At 35.1% G+C, this 22406-nt stretch overlaps 4 protein-coding genes across 4 annotated transcripts; all 4 read right to left on the reverse strand.

Annotated features, from left to right (window-relative positions):
- Positions 1-6908: 6908 nt before the first annotated feature.
- On the reverse strand, positions 6909-9359 carry LOC135940241 (endothelin-converting enzyme homolog). The gene is made up of 11 exons (XM_065485047.1): positions 9245-9359; positions 9035-9124; positions 8811-8972; positions 8681-8758; positions 8483-8619; positions 8195-8429; positions 7713-7761; positions 7586-7653; positions 7391-7533; positions 7184-7339; positions 6909-7130 (listed from the first exon to the last, which is right to left on the reverse strand). The coding sequence occupies exons 3-11, from the start codon at positions 8950-8952 to the stop codon at positions 6954-6956; spliced, it is 1185 nt and encodes a 394-aa protein (XP_065341119.1). The 5' UTR covers positions 8953-8972; positions 9035-9124; positions 9245-9359; the 3' UTR covers positions 6909-6953.
- Positions 9360-10099: 740 nt separating this feature from the next.
- Positions 10100-12395, reverse strand: LOC135940242 (endothelin-converting enzyme homolog). Its single transcript, XM_065485048.1, has 10 exons — positions 12276-12395; positions 12043-12219; positions 11911-11988; positions 11717-11853; positions 11429-11666; positions 10943-10991; positions 10816-10883; positions 10622-10764; positions 10412-10567; positions 10100-10352 (listed from the first exon to the last, which is right to left on the reverse strand). The coding sequence occupies exons 2-10, from the start codon at positions 12197-12199 to the stop codon at positions 10170-10172; spliced, it is 1209 nt and encodes a 402-aa protein (XP_065341120.1). The 5' UTR covers positions 12200-12219; positions 12276-12395; the 3' UTR covers positions 10100-10169.
- A 55-nt stretch (positions 12396-12450) lies between these two features.
- LOC135940240 (endothelin-converting enzyme homolog) lies at positions 12451-21955 on the reverse strand. Its single transcript, XM_065485046.1, has 28 exons — positions 21761-21955; positions 21635-21703; positions 21455-21576; positions 21163-21394; positions 21048-21096; positions 20724-20989; positions 20512-20673; positions 19305-20458; positions 19068-19241; positions 18387-18467; positions 18208-18332; positions 17922-18153; positions 17806-17860; positions 17686-17753; positions 17493-17629; positions 17275-17436; positions 16088-17215; positions 15948-16032; positions 15829-15897; positions 15605-15778; positions 15476-15556; positions 15260-15417; positions 14970-15210; positions 14640-14688; positions 14508-14575; positions 14329-14456; positions 14119-14274; positions 12451-14060 (listed from the first exon to the last, which is right to left on the reverse strand). The coding sequence occupies exons 17-28, from the start codon at positions 16097-16099 to the stop codon at positions 13884-13886; spliced, it is 1398 nt and encodes a 465-aa protein (XP_065341118.1). The 5' UTR covers positions 16100-17215; positions 17275-17436; positions 17493-17629; positions 17686-17753; positions 17806-17860; positions 17922-18153; positions 18208-18332; positions 18387-18467; positions 19068-19241; positions 19305-20458; positions 20512-20673; positions 20724-20989; positions 21048-21096; positions 21163-21394; positions 21455-21576; positions 21635-21703; positions 21761-21955; the 3' UTR covers positions 12451-13883.
- LOC135941240 (membrane metallo-endopeptidase-like 1) lies at positions 20270-21385 on the reverse strand. The gene is made up of 3 exons (XM_065486589.1): positions 21275-21385; positions 20512-20673; positions 20270-20458 (listed from the first exon to the last, which is right to left on the reverse strand). The coding sequence occupies exons 1-3, from the start codon at positions 21383-21385 to the stop codon at positions 20270-20272; spliced, it is 462 nt and encodes a 153-aa protein (XP_065342661.1).
- Positions 21956-22406: the final 451 nt, after the last annotated feature.

Consider the following 22406-nt stretch of genomic DNA (forward strand, 5'->3'; position numbering starts at 1 on the left):
CACGGCACGCAACAATCAGAGGCAACAACTCTCTTATGTTGGCATGTAGAATGTTGACATTCTTTTCCAATAACTATTTTATTTGCCAAAAGATAATATATGTCACCGATTAAAATGACAATGTTGGCGAGAGAAGGGAAACAAAAAGATAGCAAAATATCTCCCGCGAAACGAAGCGCATGCGGTAAATTTCAACAGCTGCAAGATAGATCAGTATGACGTAAAAAATTAAAAAAAATATCATTTTTACATCAAAGGCAACTTTAAATGTTCTAGGTTGCTGTCAAGGGAAATTTAGAAGATGCACTGACTTAAGGAGCAGTCTTTCTGTTCGTGCCATGTGACAGTATACTTTTTGGCGAGGAGAGCGCGTCATAAGTGGACATAAAATTCCCGTACATCACAAATAATGCGAATTACACGGGAGCGCGACTACTGAAAGGCGGGCTTTAAAGACATTACTTTTAAAGATTTTTTGAAATTTTTTAATTCTTAAAATTGTTTGATATCTGACAAAATCTTTCGGGCGGGATGCATGATAAAATTATTGTCCCTTTATTCCTCCTCAACCAGATAATTAATTAGAGTGCAATTCTAGTTGAGAAGCTCATGCCTTGTTTTTGTCTTAAATGATGTTTTTTTTTATTAAAAATTCTACTTTTTTTCTAATTTGGGTCATTTAGGGGGATCATGTAGTTTACTTTATCATTTAATTTAATTTCTTATGCCAAGCCAGGTGCTTGTGCAAGTGAGGTGATGTCCATATATTGGTCCACGTCTGGTTGAAGAGTCTCAAAACTCGCACAGCTGACTTTGTTCTCGCTCTCCAACCCATTTACAATTGTAAATATGCCTCTCTTCTCCTCAATTAACACTCAATATTGCCGCAATTAACTCAAAAGTCAATAGAGAGGTCACTTTACCCCTGAAAATAATTGCCGAAACTCCAAAAATTAGCATATTTTAGTTAGCATGAAAATAAATTAAAATTCTATAATCCTGGACTGCATTAAAATGTATTATTTTAGAACCTAACATAATATTTCAGGAAAAAGCTCTGCAAGCGAGATAACTGTTCCACATGTAGGATTTTCCCTAATAATATTTAAATTTATGTAAAATCAATTTATATAGCCTTAAATTCTTCTTGATAATTCCAGTATATATTTCCTTATTTAATTTTTGAGCCATACTACAAATCAACATAATCAGCGTCATTGTCACCATTTATACCGACATTCACCAGACTACGCAATTCTTTTGAGGATTCATCTTGGTTCCTAAGGTGCAGCCCCACGCCCTGGCGAACTCGTCGAAATTTGCCATCGGCAAATTGACTCGGAACCGGAGCGGACTGTGATTGGTTTTAAGTATGGTTGATTTCATGAATTCCATTGTTTCCCTCGAGCACATCAGCTGGAATGTATAAAATTGAAATTGAAGATTTTGATAATTAAAAAATCACTCACGTGCGCATTGGAAACGAAGAATAGCTGTTCCGTAGAGTAATTTTCGAAGTCCACCAGCTTACGTTTTGGGCCGTGGAGTTGCTTGTAGGCGTAAAAAGCTGCTTTCAGACCGGCGAAGTCAGCAATATTCTCATCCATGTTTTTATTCTTTCCAATCTAGATAGGGAAATATTTTTTATTTGTTATTATTTTTTTTATTTAACTCACTTTATGACTTTCGTCTTCCCAAAAGGAAAGAAACTTTTCAAACTCCTCTAAGTATTGGACTGCGATGCAATCCGCTCTATCATCTAATTTTTTTATATCGGAAAGTGGCCAAATAACAACAGGTAGGCCGTTCACGTCAACATCTGAGAAATATGACATTGAGATGAAAAATTCGACTCACTAAAAGACGCACCGTACGTAACGAACATATGAGCAAGTTCGTGGCCGATGACTACTCCAATTGCACCATAATCCAAGACACTGAAATAGCAATAATTGAGAATAAACTGACCGAGAAAAACATTAAAAAAAACTCACTCAAGACCAAGTTTGAAGTATGGAGGAGACATAAACAGCAGCGGCACAACTGAGATGACAAGAAAAACAGGTTGTAAATAAATTGAAAATTAATTATTCTGGATGAAAATGTGATTTTTCCGTTATTTCATAAATAAAATACGTAATTTAAAGTATTCAGAAATGCCATAATAAATTCTGAATTTTCCTTTTGGAATCGATTGTATAAAACCATATTTACACTATTTTCTCTTGTTTTGGCGAGAAAAGTTTTGTAAAATCTTTTGTAATAAGTTTAATTTAATCCCAAACTGTTCAATCATTCACAGTCATTCTGATAGCAAATAAAGAGAAGAAAATTCTTACAGATTTCATTTTCGTAAATGAAGTAGACAGCACTATGGGCGAACGGACTCTGCATAATTGTAAACCTATCGATCGGCTTTTCACTTTCGGTTAAATACGCAGGATGGTAGCCAAGTGTTAAGGTCAGATTTTTTACTTTCTTGAATGTTTCATATACACTCGTATTTTCCATCCAATCGTTGTTCTGCACAATCTTCCAAAATTTAAACTTGATTGCGTCCATCATGTTCCGAACCTGAAAACTCAATTGAATAAATTATACCTTCAAGTTTTGTTCCAAAAACTTACCGCTCCAATAGTTTCCTCGTGCGGATTCTGCTTAATGTACGCAGAACCTATTTCCCACCTGAATTTGCGCATCACGGTAAAGGTGCACTGTTTCATTATCTCATTAAAAATTGACAAAGTCATGTTGTGCGGCAAATCTAATAAAATATTAATAACTCAAGATTCATTTTGGAAAAAAAGTGTTGTTGTTTACGCTGGTTGAAAATACATTCTACAAAGCGTTCTCGTGCTTGTCTCAATTCCTCCTCGTGGGAATCGCCAAGGAGCAAATCTAGAAACGAAAATACAATGACTCGGATTTATTTTCTCTAAAAATTTCTCATACTTTTTATATTGTGGTTCATACTGACGTAGCTTAATTGAACGTTTAAAACTTGGTCCCGACTCTTATTAGAAGTGCTGTTGGTCGCATGTTTTTTAATAAATCCACCACACGCGTATTGGTAGAAATCTTCGCACGGGTCCGCCGTCAAATCCATCGCCTCAAGCCAGCGGGAAGCTGCAAAGTGGAAAATAAATCATTTTTTTCTTTTAAAATTAATTACATTATATCTAACCTGTTGCTCGACATTCCTTTGAAGTGCAGACCTCAATTTCTTCGTTATAGTCATAATTTTGATTGAACTGTCCTTCTTCAGGTGACGAATATGCAAATAATTTTTAAGATTTTTTGGAGTTTTAGAACACTATAAGCCTGTTTTACCTGCAAAGACCACCGAGAGAAGGCATAGCAGAATCGAAATGCAACGGAGTACAGATTGGCTGAAACAAAACTAGAAATTCGGGAGTAAAGAAATTAATTTAAGTAGTAAATCAAACAACCATTTCCGATATTCGCAGATGCTCCCAGCTGAAGTCGTTAACACGGCACGCAAGACTCAAAATCAAACGCTTTTATGTTGGCATGTAGAGAGTTAGTCAAGTATTCTTTTTCAATAACCGTATTCGCCAAAACAATAAAAAAACTCAACGGTCAAAATTAAAATGTTTGCGTGAAAAGGGAAAGAAAAAGATAGCAAAATACGTCCCGAGGAACGAATATTTTGGGTTGTCTCGATTATAAAATGAAAAGTGCGGAAGGAGAATGTTTTAAAATTATAGTTCCCCTATTCCGGTTTTATCTTCTTAATTCCTTATTTTTGTTTACGTCTTACAAATATTTAAAATTCAAAAATATTTAATATAAACAACCATGTCCTTCATTCATCATTTAAGTCAAAGTCAATCATGGTTTCGTGTTTGCACGCTGTTTTTAAATTATAAGCAGGCTCTTCAAGCGAGAATTTTATTCCAAAGGTAGAACATTATTTTCCACTCTCTTTGCCATGAATTTATTTTTTCAATAAACATCGTTTTTAAAGTTTAAAAATATATTGAACATCAAAATTAATCGTTGACGTCTACCAAACAACGCACTTCTTATGAGGATTCATCTTGGTTCCTAATTGGCAGCCCCACGCCTTGGAGAACTCGTCGAAATTTGCCATCGGCAAATTGACTCTGTACCGGGAAGGGCTGTGTTTTTCCGTTAAAATGGTTATTTTCGTGAATTCCATTGTTTCACTCGTGCAAAAAAGCTGCAATACGATATTATATAAAATTAAAATGGAGGATTTTTTAAAATTCAAAAACCACTTACATGTGCATTGGACACAAAGAACAGCTGTTCCGTAGAGTAGTTTTCGAAGTCCACCAGCTTGCGTTTTGGGCCGTTGAGTTGCTTGTAGGCGTAGAAAGCTGCTTTCAGACCGGCGAAGTCAGCAACATTCTCATTCAAGGTATCAACGCCATCAATCTTGGATATACAAATATTTTTATTATTTTTTTAATATTTTTTTTTAAAAACTCACTACATAAGTTTCGTCTTTCCAAAAGGACATAAACTTTTTGAACTCCTCAGCGTATTGAGCTGAGATGCAATCCCCTTTCTCGTTAAATTTTTTTCTTACTAACTCTGGCCAAATTTCAGTTTTTCCGGTCACACTAACAGCTGAAACAAAAAAAAATGAAATTAAGGTGAAAACAATTCGACTGACTATAGACGTACTGTGCGCGGCGAACAAATGCGCAAAATCGTGGCCGATGGTAGTTCCGAGTGCACCAAAGTCCAAGACACTGAAATAGAAATCATTGAAATTAAAGTGACCGAAAAAACATTTAAAAATAAAACTCACTCAAGACCAAGGTTGAAAAAAGGAGGAGCCATAATCAGCAGCGGCACAACTGAGACGACAAGAAAAATGGTTAATAAATTCAAATATATATGTACAAGAAAAATTGTTCAGGTTGAAAATTTAATTCTTCCTGAATAAAACACGCAATTAATAATCAAATTCAGAAATGCAATGAAATTATCTGAAACTGTCTTTTGATATCAGCTGAATAAAGGTCGTTAAAATATTGCGAAATAATGTGCATAAATTTTTGCAGTATAGATATTTAACAAACAATTTCACTCGGGTAAGAAAAACTTCAATTTACTATATTTTTAAATTTTAAAAAATTCCAACAATTTTCAGAGATTTAAATTTGACTTAAGGCTCTTTTGGCAAAAAAAGTTGTCTAAAACTTTTTAATTAATTTAATACAGTCCCAAACCCAACAAACATTCAAAGCCTCTCTAATAACAAAAGAAAGGAATAAAATTCTTACACATAACGTTTTTGAAAGCGAAGTAGGTAGCTTTCTCGGCGAACGGACTCCGTAGCCTTATATTAGATTCTCCCCGCTGCTCTTCACTTTCGGTTAAATACGAAGGATGGTAGCCAATTACTTCGGTCAGATTTACTATTTTCATTGCTGTTTCATAAATACTAAATTTATCCATCCACTTGCTGACGTTCACAATCCTCCAAAATTTTAACTTGATTGCGTCCATCATGTCCTCAACCTAAAAACTCGATTCAATAAAATACTTTCAATTCATTCCGAACATTTACCGCTCCAATAGTTTCCTCGTGCGGGTCCTGCTTAACGTACGCAGATCCCAGGGTCCACCTGAATTCGCTTTTCGTGATCAAAGTGCAGTTTCGCAATATCTTTTTAAAAATTGGCGAAGTCATCTTGTGCGGCAAATCTAATAAAATATTCATAACTTGTTATTCATTTGGATAAAAATTAGTGTGGTGTTTTACTCTGCTTGAAAATACAGTCTACGAAGAATTCTCGTGCTTGTCTCAATTCCTCCTTATAGGATTTGCCTAGGAGCAATTCTAAAAATAAAAAAATATATATAATGAAATGAATGTATGCTGTACAAATCTGTCATACTTAATATATTGGAGTTCATTAATTTAATGCTTGAATGAACGTTGAAAACTTGGTCACAAGAAATTCTAGAAGTAGTTCTGTTGGTCGCGTGTTTTGCAATATATCCCCCACACGCGTATTGATAGAAATCTTCGCACGGGTCCACAGTCAAATCCATCGCCTCACGCCAGCGTGCCGCTGCAAAGTGGAAAATAAATATTTCTTTCAGAATTAATGACATTAAAATATATCGAACCTGTATCTCGACATTCCTTAGAAGTGCAGACTTCAATTTCGCCATGATAGTCATAATTTTGATTGAATTCTCCATCTCCAGGAGACGAATCTGCAAAAAAAAATTAAAATTTTATTGGTGTTTTAGAAAACCATAGCTTCTATTTTACCAGCAACGCCAGCTGCCAGAAGGCATAGCAGAATTGAAATGCAGCCGAGTGCAGATTGTCTGAAACAAAACTATAAAATCGGAACAAAGTTAATGAGATTTTAACTAAAACTAGTTTATCTTTATCAACCATTTCCGAAATAGGTGCAATAATGTCTTCTGCTCCCAGCTGCAGTCGTTAACAAAAGGCTCGCAAAAATCCAACACCTTTATGTTTGCGCGTTGCGAGTTGATAATACTTTGCCAAAACAATAAAAAAATTTACTGATTGGCGCAAGAAGGGAAACAAAAAGATAGCAAAATAACTCCCGAGAAACGAATGTTTTGGTTGTCCGGATTTTAAAATGAAAAATATGGAAATGGAATTTTTTTTTAAATTATAATTTGCATTTTTCCACGTTTATCTTTTTTACTTTCTAATTTTTGTTTTTGTCTTTCTCAGATTAAAATTTCAAATCTATTTTTTATATAAACAACCATTTCCTTCATTCATCCATCATTTAATAAGTCAATCATGGTTTGGTGTCTGCACGCTGTTTTTAAATTAAAAGCAAGCTCTTCAAAGCGGGATTATGAATTTATTTCTTCAAATAAACACTTAATAAACTGTATTTCTTTTTTCCCCTTTTATTAAGCCAAACAATAAAATGAACATCAAAATTAATCGTTGATGTCTACCAAACAACGCACTTCTTATGAGGATTCATCTTGGTTCCTAAGGTGCAGCCCCACGCCCTGGCGAACTCGTCGAAATTTGCCATCGGCAAATTGACCCTGTACCGGAACGGACTGTGATTGGTTCGAAGTATAAGTGATTTCATGAATTCCATTGTTTCCCTCGAGCACATCAGCTGGAATATATAAAATTAAAATTGAGGATTTTGTTAATTAAAAAATCACTCACGTGCGCATTGGAAACGAAGAATAGCTGTTCCGTAGAGTAATTTTCGAAGTCCACCAGCTTACGTTTTGGGCCGTTGAGTTGCTTGTAGGCGTAGAAAGCTGCTTTCAGACCGGCGAAGTCAGCAACATTCTCTTCCATCTTTTTATTCTTTCCAATCTAGATGGGGAAATATTTTTTATCTGTTATTTTTTTTTTTATTTAACTCACTTTATGACTTTCGCCTTCCCAAAATGATAGAAACTTTTCGAACGCCTCTAAGTATTGAACTCTGATGCAATCAGTTTTATCATCATATAATTTTATTACGAAAGAAGGCCAAATACGAATACGATTGCCATTCGCGTCGATATCTGAGGAGCATGACATTGAGATGAAAAAATTTCTACTGACTAAAAGACGCACCGTACGTTACGAACATATGCGTAAGTTCGTGACCGATGATTGCTCCAATCGCTCCATAGTCCAAGACACTGAAATAGAAATCATTTAAAATAAACTGACGGCAAGAATAGTTAAAATTAAAACTCACTCAAGTCCTAGATTGTAAAATGGAGGAGACATTGTCAGCAGCGGGAAAACTGAGATGACAAGAAAAAAGGGTTGTAAATAAATTCACAATAATTTGATTTTTCATAAATACGTAATTCGAAGAATTCAGAAATGAAATACAATTATCTGACACTGTCTATTGAAATCGGCTGTATAAACCTTAAAATAAGGGCAAAAAATTTTGCATAAGAGATAAAAAATAATGAAATAATAAAAAATTTAAGTGTTAATTTTTGCATTTTTGGAAGATAAAACTATACAAATCTAGATTGTTTTTAAATTCTTTTATAAATCTTGAAATATTGTCAAAGAACTGTAAATTTACTGAAAGTTTTATGTTTTCTCTATCTTTGACAAGAAAGATTGTGCAAAATCTTTTTTAAATAGTTGAATTTGATCCTAAACCGTTCAAATATTGAAAGCCATAATTTTGATAACAAATAAGTAGAAGAAAATTCGTACAAATGAGATTTGCGTAAGTGAAGTAGGTAGCACCAATGAGGAACGGACTCTGTTGCCTTAAAACCGCAACGGATGGCCGTCTGCTTGCAGTTAAAAACCATGGAGGGTAGCCAAGTATTAAGATCAGATTTTGTACTTTCTTGAATGTTTCATTTAAACTCGTATCATCCATCCAGCCACTGTTCGTCACAATCTTCCAAAATTCAAACTTGATTGCGTCTATCATGTTCCGAACCTGAAAACTCAATTGAATAAATTATACCTTCAAGTTTTGTTCCAAAAATTTACCGCTTCGATAGATTCCTCGTGCGGATTCTGCTTAACGTACGCAGAAGCTAATTCCCACTCGAACATGTACATCATGGTAAAGGTGCACTCTTTCATTATCTCATTAAAAGTTGACAAGGTCACCTTGTCCGTCAAATCTAATCAAATATTCATAGCTTTAGATACATTTGGATAAAAATAAGTGTTGTTATTGTTTACTCCGATTAAAAATACAATCCGCAAATTCGTCCCGTGCCTTTCTCAATTCCTCCTCGTAGGAATCGCCTAGGAGCATTTCTAAAAACGAAAATACAATCAAATGAATGTATGCTCTACAAATTTCTCATACTTTTTATATTTTGGTTCATACTGTCGTTGCTTAATTGAATGTTAAAAACTGAGTCCCACGGATCAGTAGAAGCGTGTTTTGCAATAAATCCGCCACACGCGTATTGGTAGAAATCATCGCAGGGATCCGCAGTCAAATCCATCGCCGCAAGCCAACGGTCCGCTGCAAAGTGGAAAACAGATCATTTTTTCTTTTAAAATTAAGTACATTAAAATATATCTAACCTGTTGCTCGACATTCCTTTGAAGTGCAGACCTCAATTTCTTCGTTATAGTCATAATTTTGGTTGAATTCTCCATCGTAAGGTGATGAATCTGCACAAAATTTTAACATTTTCTAAAGCAGTATAAAAAATTTCTTTTTTCACCAGTGAAAATTGATTAGAAAATAAATTTGTTTTCCACATTAACTATAATTTAACAAAAATTTCTTACCTGTATCATCTTGACATTCCGTTGAGTTGCAGACTTGACGGTATCCTTCATCTTCAGGTGACGAATCTGCAAAAAATTAAGGTTTTCTTGGGGTTTTAGAAAACCACAGCTTCTATTTTACCAGCAACGACTGCTGACAGAAGGCATAGCTGAATTGAAATGCAGCAGAGTAAAGATTGTCTGAAAAATAACTTTAAATTTCGGAAGTAAGTAATGATTTTAACTAAAACAAGTTCATCTATCAACCATTTCCGATGTAGGCGCGAAGGTCTTCTGCTCCCAACACGGCACGCGACAATATCAGAGGCAAACGCTTTTATGTTGGCATGTAGAGAGTTGGTATTTTTAGCAATGATTATACATATTTGCCAAAACAATACACAAAATTACCGGCTAAAATTAAAATGTTGGCGAGAGAAGGGAAACAAAAAGATAGCAAAATACCTCCCGAGAAACGAAGCTTGCGGGAAATTTCAACAGCTGCAAGAGGGATCAGTACGACGTAAAAATAAAAAAAATGAATCACTTTTATATCACAGGCTATGCATCTTTAAATGTTTTGGGCTGTCATGTACGGAATGACAGTGTTTTTTTATAATAATTCGCATTTTACATTTTAATCTTTGTACTTCCTTATTTTTTATTTTTCCTTACTTTAATTAAAATTTCAAGACTATATTTAATATCGTCAACCTTTATTTTTCTTCATTCATTATTTTTAGTAGATTGTGGCTTCTTGTCTGCATTTTATAAATAATAAGCAAGCTCTTCAAGCGAGAATATCATTCCAAAAGTAGAAATCCTTTCTCTTATCTGTTTGTTCATGTATTGATTTCTGAAAATAAACATTTCATACACGGTAAATAATACTCCCCAGTTTATTAAGCCAAACAATAAAATGAACATCAAAATTAATCGTTGACGTCTACCAAACAACGCACCTCTCATTGTCAGGAGGATTCATCTTGGATCCTAAGGGGCATTTCCACGCCTTGGCGAACTCGTCGAAATTTGCCATCGGCAAATTGACTCTGTACCGGGAAGGGCTGTGTTTTTCGTATATTATGGCGAATTTAATGTATTCCTTTGTTTCACTCGCGCACATAAGCTGCAATACGATGTATCAAATTAAAATTAAGGATTTTTTTAAATTCAAAATCCACTCACGTTTGCATTAGAAAGGAAGAATAGCTGTTCTGTAGAGTAGTTTTCGAAGTCCACCAGCTTGCGTTTTGAACGGTTGAGTCGCTTGTAGGCGTAGAAAGCTGCTTTCAGACCGACGTAGTCAGCAAGATTCTCATCCAAGGTGTCAATGCCATCAATCTTGGATATGGAAATATTTTTATCTATATTTTTATTATTATTTTTAAAGCTCACGGCATAATTTTTGTTTTTCCAAAAGGACATAAACGTTTTGAACTCCTCTGCGTATTGAGCTGCGATGCAATCCTCTTTCTTGTAAAATATTTCTCTGACTTCCACTGGCCAAATAAAATTAGATCTTCCGGTCGTGCTAACAGCTGAAAAAAATGACATTAATATGAAAATAATTCGACTGACTACAGACGCACTGTACGAGGCGAACAAATGCCCAAATTCGTGGCCGATGGTAGCTCCGATTGCACCATAGTTTAACACACTGAAATAGAAATCATTGAAAATAAACTGACGAGAAGAATAAGTAATATTAAAACTCACTCAAGTCCAAGATTGAAATATGGCTGAGACATAGTCCACAGCGGCACAACTGTGATGACAAGAAAAATGGTTAATAATTGTACTAATAAAAAATTAATAGTTCAGGTTGAAAATTTGATCGTTCCCTGAATAAAATACGAACTTTCAATAAAATAACTGAGACTGTCTGATGTCGGCTGTATATTTGAAAAATCATATGTGTCATTTTTTGCATTGAAGATTTAAAAACAAATTTTTAATTGGGGTAGAATTTTTCATAAATTTTGTCTATATTTTGCTGAGATTTAAATTAGACTTTTACGCTCTTTTTAAAAGTTTCGACGGTGTCAAAGAACTGTCTTTCTTGTAACGAAATTTAATTTTTTTTTTATCAATTTTTAGTATGACAAATTGTCTAAAACGATTTTTAATTAATTTAGTATAATCCCAAACCCAACCAACATTCTAAGCCTCTCTAATAATAAATAAAAGGAAGAAACTCCTTACACAAAATATTTGTGAATTTGTAGTAGGTAGCTTCCTCGGCGAACGGACTCCGTAGCCTTATATTGTGATCTCCCCGCTGCTCTTCACTTTCGGTTAAATACGAAGGATGGTAGCCAATTACTTCGGTCAGATTTAATATTTTCATTGCTGTTTCATGTAAACTAGATTCATCCATCCACTCGCTGTCGTTCACAATCTTCCAAAATTCAGACTTGATTGCGTCCATCATGATCCGAACCTAAAAACTCAATTCAATAAAATACTTTCAAATCGTTCCGAACAATTTACCGCTCCAACAGTTTCCTCGTGCGGGTTCTGCTTTATGAACGATGAACCTACGGGCCACCTGAAGTTGTGTATCGTGAGAAAGGTGCAATTTTGTAATCTATCTTCAAAAGTTGACAAGGTCGCGGTGTTCGGCAAATCTAATAAAATATTCATTATTAAGATACATTCGGTTTAAAAAGAGTGCCATGTTTTACTATTTTTGGAAGTACAATCTGCGAAGAATTCTCGTGCTTTTCTCAATTCCTCCTGGTAGGATTCACCTAGGAGCATTTCTAAAAACGAATAAAAAATTAAATTAATGTTTTCTCTACAAAAATATCTCTTACTTATTAATTTGGAGTTCATAAATTTAAGGCTTGATTGAACGTTGGTAATTTGTTCCCGAGAATTAATAGAATTAGCGTTGTTGACCGGGTTTTTTGCAATAAATCCCCCACACGCGTATTGGAAGAAATCTTCGCACGGATCCACAGTCAAATCCATCGCCTCGCGCCAGCGTGCCGCTGCAAAGTGGAAAATAAAAATTTGTTTCAAAATTATTGACGTTGAACTATCGAACCTGTAGCTCGACATTCCCTTGAAGCGCAGACTTCAATTTCATCGTAAAACTCATAATTTTGATTGAACTCTCGTTCTTCAGGTGACGAATCTGCAAATAATTTCAAGATTTTTTGGAGTGTTAGAAAACTATAATCCTTTTTTACCTGCAAAGACCACCGAGAGAAGGCATAGCACAATCAAAATGCAACGGAGTACAGATTGGCTGAAACAAAACTATAAATTCGGGAGTAAAGAAATGATTCTAATAACAACCACGCATTTAATCTATTTACCATTTCCGATATACCAAAGGTGTTCTCCCAGCTGCAGTCGTTAACACGGTACGCAACAATAATCAAAGGTAAAGGTTTTTCAGTTGGCGTGTAGAGAGTTGATATTCTTTTGTACGAGCTATCTTTGATAAAACTATGAAAACATCACCGATTGCGAGTTAAAATAAAAATGTTGCATAGAGATTGGAAACAAAAAGATGATAAGCAAAATACCTGCCGCGAACAGAAGCTTGCGGTAAATTGCAACAGCTGCGTGCAAGTTAAATCAATAAATGACGTAGAAAATGTTTTGGGTTGTCACGATTTTAAAATGAAAAATACGAAGGACAATGTTTTGTAATTATAATTAACATTTCCAATTTTATCTTCTCAGATTCTTTAAAATATTTGTCGTATTTAAATAACAATTTCAATAGATTCACTTTAATATAGATCGTCACGTTTTTATACAAAAAAGTATAATGCATGTATCGAGAATTGCCTCATATTTTAAATCAATCAATTTATTTAAACTCAATTTGTGTACAACAGATTCTATAAAATAATAATATTTTAAAAGTCATTAAGCTGGCATTTTTTCAGCTTGGGTCAGACTCATCTGATTTCTATCACAGCTCAGAAAATGACAAAAGTCCATGCTCTTATCACAAAGTTTACAAACAAAGTCAGCAGGAAGGGCTTCACATTGGAATTATTCTATTTTACACAGAAGATAATTGAAACCTTTATATGCATGCCGTGTTAGCGTGTGCCTCTTTGTGTAGCACATGCGACTTTCCATCTCTGGTCGATTATCGCGGGCGTGTCGAAAAACCCCGGCTCAGTCAGGAAAATCTTAAACCAATGGTTTTGAATAAATTTACAATAATTTTCGGTGTGAGCAAGAGCAAATCTAGCAGCTGAATCGTCTACAAAGAAGCTAGTGTCGGCCAGTTAATAAGACAGTTTGATAGGCCGAGTGCTCTCTTAAAAAATCTTGACTTTAATAATGACTTTATATTTTTGAGAAATCAGTTAATGTCAAGTGCGGCCATAATTGCAAAAAGAGAATTCTACTTTTTTGGAATGCAGTTATCTCACTTGCAGAGCTTGCTTATTATTTATAAACTGATACAATCACACAACTAATTGACTAACAATTATGAATTATATTTAATAGTATTACGGAGAAAACAAGAGAGCTGACGTAGCAGTTCAAAAGAATTTTCCAAATCAGTAAATCCCATCCACTTTGACTTACGGAAATAAATCATAAAATCAATTTGTATAGATATAGATTTTCCCCTTTTATTAAGCCAAACAATAAAATGAACATCAAAAGTAATCGTTGACGTCTACCAAACGACGCACCTCTTATGAGGATTCATCTTGGTTCCTAAAGGGCAGCCCCACGCCCTGGCGAACTCGTCGAAATTTGCCATCGGCAAATTGACTCTAAACCGAAAAGGGCTGTGCACTTCGTTAAAAATGGTGTATTCCGTGAATTGCTTCGTTTCACTCGAGCACATAAGCTGGAATGATTAAATCAAATTAAATTTGTGGAATTTTAAAAATTAAAAAACCACTCACATGAGCATTGGACACGAAGAAAAGCTGTTCTGTAGAGTAATTTTCGAAGTCCACCAGCTTACGTTTTGGGCCGTTGAGTCGCTTGTAGGCGTAGAAAGCGGCTTTCAGACCGACGCTGTCCGCAATGTTTTCGTTCAAGGTGTAGAAGCCATTAATCTTTATCAGGAAATATTTTTGATGGACGATAATTTTACAATTTTTAATGCTTACTCTATCGCTTTCGTTTTTCCTAAAGGCGAGGAACCTTTTGAACTCTTCTACGTATTGGTCTACGAGGCAATCCTGTAGTTCGAAATAATGATATAAGTATGGTCGCGAAATAAAATCAGGGAATCCACCTGAAAAAAATGACATTAAGATGGGGGAAATTGAGTGAATATTAGACACACCTTTTGCGAAGAACAAATGCGAAAAGTGATGACCAATAATGGCTCCAATCGCACCATATTCCAAGACACTGATAAATAAATCATTGATATAAATTAATGTAAAAAAATAATATTAAAAATAATATAACTCACTCAAGACCGAGATGGAAATATGGAGGGTACATGATCATCAGCGGCACAACTTTAAATACCAGAAAACACACAACTAATTAAGAGAAAATCAATTAAAAAGATTTTAAGGGTTGAGAATTTCAATATTTTTCCTTAGTCTTATTTAATTCAAGGCTGATTTCGGAAATTTAAAAACAAATCTGAGTTGTAAAGATTTTTTGAGCCAAAATAAATTAAAATCGGTTGTGAAGGAAAATAATATTTAGTTGCAATTTCAGATAATTACGTAGAAACTTTCAAAATCAACAAATATTCTCAGCCCTTATGATTAAGAAATATTGAAGTACCTACAGAAAATATTTCCGGAAGAATAATAGGCAGCACTCTTAGCGAGAGGACCTCGTTCCCTTACAAAGGACGAATCTTTCGGCTTCTCAGTGTCAGTTAAAAACGAAGGGTCGTAGCCAACTATTTCGGTCAGACTTTCTACTTTCAAGGCTTTCTCTTCCAAACTGAAGTTATCAATCATCCACGAGCTGTCGTTCACAATCTTCCAAAACTCAAGCTTGATTTCGTTTAGCATGTGTCGAACCTAAAAGTTTGATTGAATAAATTTACCTGGAGGCGTTAGAATAATTTACCTTTCCAATATTTTCCTTTTGCGGATCCTGCCTGACGAACGCAGCACCTATGGCCCAGGTGAATTTTCGCATTACGCTAGTGGTGCAAGCCTTCACTCTCGCGGGGTGGATTGATGTCACGCTATAAAAATTTAGAATGTCGCCTATGTCAATGATTTCTGAAATAAAATAAAAAAAACTCAGTTTGGTTAAAAAATAAGGGTCGTCGTGTTTTACCATTAGGAAAGACACAAGAAATGAAGCTGTACCGTGCATGCCTCAAAACTTCCTCCTCAAATTGTTCATCGAAGAGCATATCTAAAAACAAAAATTAATGAAAAGAATATACAAATTTATCTCTTATACTGGATACATAATCGGTCATTGTGTCAAAGCTCAATCGAAAGTTGAAAGATTGGTCCCAAGATTTTATTGAATCGCTGTTGGTCGCATGTTTAGCAATAAATCCTCCACACGCGTATTGGTAGAAATCTTCGCACGGATCCGCAGTCAAATCCATTGCTCCCCGCCAGCGTTTCGCTGCAAAATAAAAAAAGTGTATCAAAATTAATGATATTAAAATATCTAACCTGTTTCTTGACACGCCTTTGATGAGCAGACTTCGATTTCATCATGATAGTCATAACTTTGATGTGTATCTGCAATAAGTTTTGAGATTTTGTCTAAAATATTACAAATAAATAATTACTTTTTTCCCCAGCAAAGACAAAGACTGCTATCAGCAGGCAAAGCAGAATCAAAATGCAAACGATCACAGATTGTCTGAAACAAAACTTTAGATTCGATAATATTAAAGAACGATTTTAATTAAAACCAATGAAGCTCTACCATTTTCGGCATACTCGAGCCAAATGTCTTCTCAGCTGCAGTCAAAGCAGCAATCGAACGCAAACCCTTTTCTTGTCAGAATTATATAGAATACCTCTATCTTTGTTAAACAATAAAATAAATTATTGGTAACGAGTTAAAATTAAAAAGTTAGCAAGGAAAAGAGAAAGCAAAATACCTCCTGAGCTATGAAGCTTGTGATAAATCGTGACAGCTGCAAGTGAGAAGAGCAACGCTCAAATTACGGTTAATTAATAACAATATATTTAAAATCGTTTACAAAAACTGAAGAATAACAAAAGCTTTTAGAACCGTTTTAAGACCGCCTTAAAATGTTTATATATGCCTAATATCCGATGTAATGATGGGAAAACACAATTTTTTCCAATTTAATTAAAACGCGGTATGATCATTGATTATCACTCTATATATTCCTGTTCAAAAGGAGTACTTTTTAGAAGCCAGGGGAAATAATTGTAAGCTCGCAAACCTTATAAAATTTATATTTAATCGCGTTTTAAACATTTTGTAAAATCTGTCCCACTTAAATCCAATAATTGAATACATTAAATTATTAAAAAATTTGATAAAGACATAAAATGTATATGAAATTATTATTCAGCGGGGGCCAGATTCGTGCGACGCGGAAGTATGGCGTCCGGTGGAGTATGACATGAAAAAACGGTCACGTGAAAAATTCGCGTAAAGAACCAAGTCAACCGGTTAATATTGTGGCATAATTTGCATTATGTGCTTGTACTAAATGTGTCTTTTGGATCGTAAAAACAAACTCTTGACACTTTTACGGGAATCCAAAGAGAGCTTTTTGCTTCCCACATTCAGACGCCATCTTGAATCTGCGCAGTGCGAACCAATTTTATCGCACACCTGGCCCCCGCTGCTATTATTAATTTTTGACTAACAATAAGTCTCCGTCTACCACATATTGCAAATGCTACTGTCTCCAGGGTTCATCGTTGATCCAAGAGGGCATTGCCACGTCTGGGCGAATGCTTTCAGGTTCCTTAGAGGTAGGTTCACCCTTAATTTGGAAGGGCTGAAACCTTTCTTTAAGTTCAATATTCTCGCGGTTTTCGAGGAATCAATAATTTCATTCGAACACATCATCTGGAATGATCAAAATAAATTAAAGTTTGGAAGAACGCGTATCAAATTTTTAAGTTTACTTTGGCGTAGGAAAGAAAGAAGAGCTTTTCTTGAGAGAAGTTTCCAAATTCCTCGAGCTGGATATTTTTGGATTGGTCCTTGATTCGTTGGAAAGCGTGGAATGCGGCTTGCAAGCCGCCATTGTCCGCAAAGTCTGCATCTAGAGTTGGCTCATCATAAATCTGAAAAATTACCCACTTATTTTTTTATTTACTTTTGTATGTAATTTTATCCTCACTGGAAAAATACCGATTTCCATTAAATTGATTAACTCTATGAATTCTTTGGCGTATTGATTTTCGTAGCAATTCTTGCGACGCTGAAATTCCAACTGGGACTTCGGTTTGGTAAAATAATATCCAGAGTTCTCGGTATCTATGAAGAAAAACATATAGAAGCAAGAAGTCAAAATTAATACTGCATTATCACACCAAATGAGACGTAGCTCTTCGCTATTAATTGGCCAAGGATGACTCCCATCGCACCATAATCTAAAGCTCTGAAAGCAAAATGTTACAATCCTCATGACAAAAAATTAATTAATTCTGAACTTCAACCCAAGTCCTCGGTTCAAAACTGGAGGGTTCATCATCAACAGGGGCACAACTGAGAAAGTTTAATTCATAATTTTAATATGAGATAAATTTAAAGGCAATTTTATAATTACAGATTGCATTTCTCTCTTCTGAGAAGATGGCGTCAGTGCTGAGTGGATTAAATGCTTTTTTCAGTTTGTCATCATCTGCGAGATGGTCCAAAACAATTGGTTCATATCCAATTACATCCGTGATATTTGCTGCGCTTTCTGCAAATCTTTCCTTAAACGTTTCGTCCATCCACCTGCTCTGGTTCACAATCGTCGCATACGAAAACCTAACTTCATTGAGCATGTCCTGCACCTAAAAATCCTAGTTAGAAAAACAGGGGCTTCAAATTGAATTGTGTGTGTCCACTTTTTTAATCTTTCCCCGCTTTTCCTGCTCTTGGTGATCATTCCTAGCGTACACAGCACCGAGCAAATAGTTGAAATGAGACTTTGTCACGTTGTAGCAATTTAAATAGTTGCTGGAAAGACCGTCTTTAAAGTGTTAATATTAAAATTGGGCGTAAAAAATATTTACTCGGTCATTACCGTTTTTGCGCATACACGGACGAAAGGTCAATCGTGCTCTCCTCAGAAGAAATTCTTCTTTCGAACTGTCGGCAAAAATACCTGAAAATGCAAAACATTTTCTTCAAAGAGGATTGACACCGGGAAATCCTTGCTTTCAATGCAAAAACTAATCCCATTATATTCAGTTTGTGCCAAAAGTTTATGTATGAATTGTTGGATGCCATGAACAAATGATCGATAAACAATTTGTTCAACAATTTGCAATAATCAAAAAGGACCTTCTTACAGTAAAAATTCAAATTTTGCCAATTTTCTCCAAAATTTTGAGTGCTTGAACATATTTTCTTGGCATATTACAATTCCTCTCGTCGAGATCTGTCCAACGGGGTGTATGCCACTTATTGGGGAAACTCTTGGTTTTGAAATTAAATCGGATTTCAAGTAAGGAGACAGCCATTACCATTTGAAAAGCACGCTAACTTTCCAGCCAATTTTTTCACAAAATTGCAGTGCTTATTAGATCAATTTAGGCTTTAACTGAATCCTAAGGGACGAGTTAATGCATTGGCAACAAGCATTTTCCAGGCTTTTGCAGTATATAATTCTTCTTTAACTTCTCATTGTAACAAACAATTCTAAAAATAATATTTAATTTGTCCCTGTCTATCAATCCTCTTTAGTAATAATAAATCTTCATACTGTACACGGTGTTCATCGCATCATTGTAAGCGGAGGCCAAATTGAAACTTGGTTCTGAATCAAAATCCAACATTTCGTCGACTGTTTTATTTTCCACGTATCCGCCGCAAACGAATTGGTAGAAATCTTCACATGGATCAACCGTTAGGTCCATCGTCGTCCGAAAACTGTCCACTTAAATGTTTAAAAATTTATGGAAATAATTATTGCTCAACATTTGGTTAGACGATTTCTCACCGATACCAACACATTCTTCTGAATAGCACCCTCTAGTATCGTTTCGTCGAAGTGGATAATATGATGCTCTACTCGAGCACCCTGCAATAAATTCAGTTTTTTTTATTTAATCATTTCCTAACGCTGATTTTGAAGAGAAAACAGCTCACTTACCTTCTATGATAATCGGAAGCAAAACCAGCAGCAGCACCAAAACACAACGATCCATTGCTAGAAACGCTTTGAAGTATATTCAGGTATGTTAGAATTTTTTCTGCTTTTGGTGTTGTGGCATACGAGTGCACATTTCTGTGTGGCTTGAATAAATATTTACAAAATAACATGAGTAGGTATAAAAAAATACTAACAAAAATCCAATTTATTTAACGCATGTGACCGTTTCTTGAGGAGGCTTCTAGGTTGAACGTCCTTAAAAAGTTTGACTAAGGATTTTAAGTGTAAGTTTCTCTCTTCGGCTAACAATAAGTCAATCGATATGGTGTATTGTAAGCTTTACACAGAAGTGGATATACTGTTCCGCCGAGCAGAGCGTTTCTGCGAGTTGCATAATCACAAGACATGGAGCGCTCGCCTCTCTCACTTTAGCTCATTTTAAAGTGGTGACTGATGTACATAGGATTAATTTGAAACTGTTGACTAATAATCAAATTTATATAGTTCTAATAATGATCTGAAGAATACTCAACAAACAAACTCCGGGAGAGTAACAGTTGACGCTCCAAATTTTCCAAACTTCACGAAGAATTAAACGATTTGTCACTGCCATATTATTTTTGATAAAGAGATACAGACTGATTTTCCCTTTTTTCCCTATGGAGACATTTTAGTTGTTTCTAATTTAATTTAGGGTTGTATGGGGTAAAGTTCTTTTGCTGATCCGCAATAAAAATAAATTTTAAACCTTATTTTTTTAATCTTCGTTAAAAATTTATTTTAACAGTGATTTAAATTCATACAAGAATCTTCTACCAAACTTTGCACGTATCATTTTTATAAGGGCTCATTTTTGAGCCGCGGGGACAGTTCCAAGCCTTGGCGAAGAGTTGGAAGTTCTTCAGCGGCACGTTGACCCTGAACCTGAAAGGACTCAATCCGGTTTTTTTGCTTAAAATGGTTGATTCCGTGAATTCCGCTGTTTCGCTCGAGCAGAGAGCCTAAGGAAGCACAAAATTAAGAATAAATTAAATCCTTTAATTTAAACAATTACGTTTGCGTAGGCCAGGAAGAAAAGCTGATCTGGAGTGTAGCTCTCTAGTCCTTTCAAAGTCTGTTTTTTAGGTACTGGTCTTATTCGTTTGTAAGCGCGGAAGGCAGCTGTGAGTCCGCTGTTGTCAGCAATGTTTTCATTCATGGTACTCACGCCGTCAACCTGTCATTAAATTTCATTAAATTCAAATGTATTTTTTCATCTAAGCTTACATCTCCTGTTTCACTTTTCCTAATTGTTATGAAATTTTGAAACTCCTTGGCATATTGAGCAACGAAACATTCCTTGATTTTCATGAAATTTGCAGCAGTGTCCTGTGTCCATAGCATGTCAGGTTTGCCAAATTTATCATAATCTAGAGAGAAAAACTATAAAAAGAGGAAGAAACCGAAATATTCTGCAAGACGCACAATACATGGCGTAGCTACGCGCCAATTCATGGCCAAGAACGGATCCCATCGCTCCATAGTCCAAAGCACTAATTAAAAAATCAGGAAAGTAATTTTTATCAATTTCAACAAAGTTGCGAAACTTACTCAAGACCCATTCCAAATAAAGGAGGATTCAAAATCGCCGTTAGAACAGCTTTCCCAAAAAAATCAAAATTCAATTCAAATTCTTATATGAGAAATAAATTAAAATAATCATTACGTATTGCGTTTCTTTCAAACGCGTAGAAAGCATTCGTAGCTAACGGATTTATCGATCTTCTAAATTTTTCTGGTGGCTCGTCATAGACGAAAATCCAAGTTTCATTGCCAACAATCGCAGTGATGTCTTTAACTTTGTCGATTGAAGCATTTTTACTCGTCTCGTCCATCCACTTGCTTCCGTTTACAATCTTTGCAAACGCACTATTAACGGCGTTGAGCATGTTCCCAAGCTAAAAACCAAATTCATTAGATAGAAATAATGCAATTAAATTGATTAATGCATTTTTTACTGCTTTCAATTTTCCGTCTTGTTCGTCTCCCTGGGCAGCACCAAGAATCCATTTGTATTTGTAAATTGTTTCTTTGACACATCGATTCCTTGTGTCCTCATCAATCTCAGACAGTGATTCAACTGAAAATTTATGATATAGAAACAATTTGATGTTAAATAAAACTTTATGGTTTTTTACTTTCGGTCTTTGCGCAATGAACTAAATAATTTCGTGCTTGTTCCAGTGAAGAATCATTTCCAAGGATTTCTAAAGAAACGACATATATTAATAGGATTTTTTCTTCTGTGGCAATAAATTTTATACTGATTAAATCCTCTTTTAGTGAGTCAAAGGCTGAGTCTAAATTAAAAACTTGATTGAATATAGAGATAGATGAGCCATTGACAGGATGTTGTTTCATGAAGCCTCCACACGAAAATTGGTAGAAATCATCGCAGGGATCAACGCTCAAATCCATTGAGGCTTGAATACGGACCGCTATATATGATAATATGAAATTTTGATTAATCATTTTAAATTTTATAATTGTGAAGAACCTGATTTTTTGCATTCCATCGAACCGCAAGAAGGTTCCCCACTGTCTTGGTTTTTGGAAGTCTCTGACTCATTTACTGGAAGTGGCTTTGACAGACTTTCTATAAAATGAAGTTTGGTATTTAATATCGTGTCTTAAAAATAAAACCTTTCCACATACCGTTTAGAGTTGCATTTTGCACGAAAAGTGGGCGTAAATTAATGCAGAATCCTGCATTGATCCCGAATAAGAGACACAGAAGCACCTCCACAAATCGGGACATGACGCAGTCGAGAGAAAAGCAACTTGTTGAATATCCAAATGTTGTGCGTGTCTTTGACAAATATACAAACAATTGTTACGTGTTCATGACCAGCAACTCTTATTTTTAATGTTGAAAGTTAAATTAGCCTTAACACACGATAGTTTTCTGAA

Source organism: Cloeon dipterum, chromosome 3, assembly GCF_949628265.1.
Source record: "Cloeon dipterum chromosome 3, ieCloDipt1.1, whole genome shotgun sequence".
NCBI classification, from domain to species: Eukaryota; Metazoa; Arthropoda; class Insecta; order Ephemeroptera; family Baetidae; genus Cloeon; species Cloeon dipterum.

Bases quoted from the DNA above. Each gene is read 5' to 3' on its own strand.
- LOC135941240 (XM_065486589.1), bottom strand. From the start codon at position 21,385: ATGCTCAACGCCGTTAATAGTGCGTTTGCAAAGATTGTAAACGGAAGC. The intron at 20,674-21,274 runs GTTGGCAATGAA...ATTTAATGACAG, and splicing joins TTAAAGACATCACTGCGATT to GTTGACGGCGTGAGTACCAT. The intron at 20,459-20,511 runs GTAATTGTTTAA...GTGCTTCCTTAG, and splicing joins TCTTCCTGGCCTACGCAAAC to GCTCTCTGCTCGAGCGAAAC.
- LOC135940241 (XM_065485047.1), bottom strand. From the start codon at position 8,952: ATGGATTTGACTGCGGATCCCTGCGATGATTTCTACCAATACGCGTGT. The intron at 8,620-8,680 runs GTAAACAATAAC...ATATTTGATTAG, and splicing joins GGATTGTATTTTTAATCGGA to ATTTGACGGACAAGGTGACC. The intron at 7,340-7,390 runs GTGAGTTAAATA...TTCCCCATCTAG, and splicing joins GGGAAGGCGAAAGTCATAAA to ATTGGAAAGAATAAAAAGAT.
- LOC135940242 (XM_065485048.1), bottom strand. From the start codon at position 12,199: ATGGATTTGACTGTGGATCCGTGCGAAGATTTCTTCCAATACGCGTGT. The intron at 11,989-12,042 runs GTAAGAGATATT...ATTCGTTTTTAG, and splicing joins TATGAACTCCAAATTAATAA to AAATGCTCCTAGGTGAATCC. The intron at 10,568-10,621 runs GTGAGCTTTAAA...TCCATATCCAAG, and splicing joins GGAAAAACAAAAATTATGCC to ATTGATGGCATTGACACCTT.
- LOC135940240 (XM_065485046.1), bottom strand. The intron at 15,779-15,828 runs GTTAGATATTTT...TTTATTTTGCAG, and splicing joins AAAGGCGTGTCAAGAAACAG to CGAAACGCTGGCGGGGAGCA. The intron at 14,275-14,328 runs GTAAGCATTAAA...TTCCTGATAAAG, and splicing joins GGAAAAACGAAAGCGATAGA to ATTAATGGCTTCTACACCTT.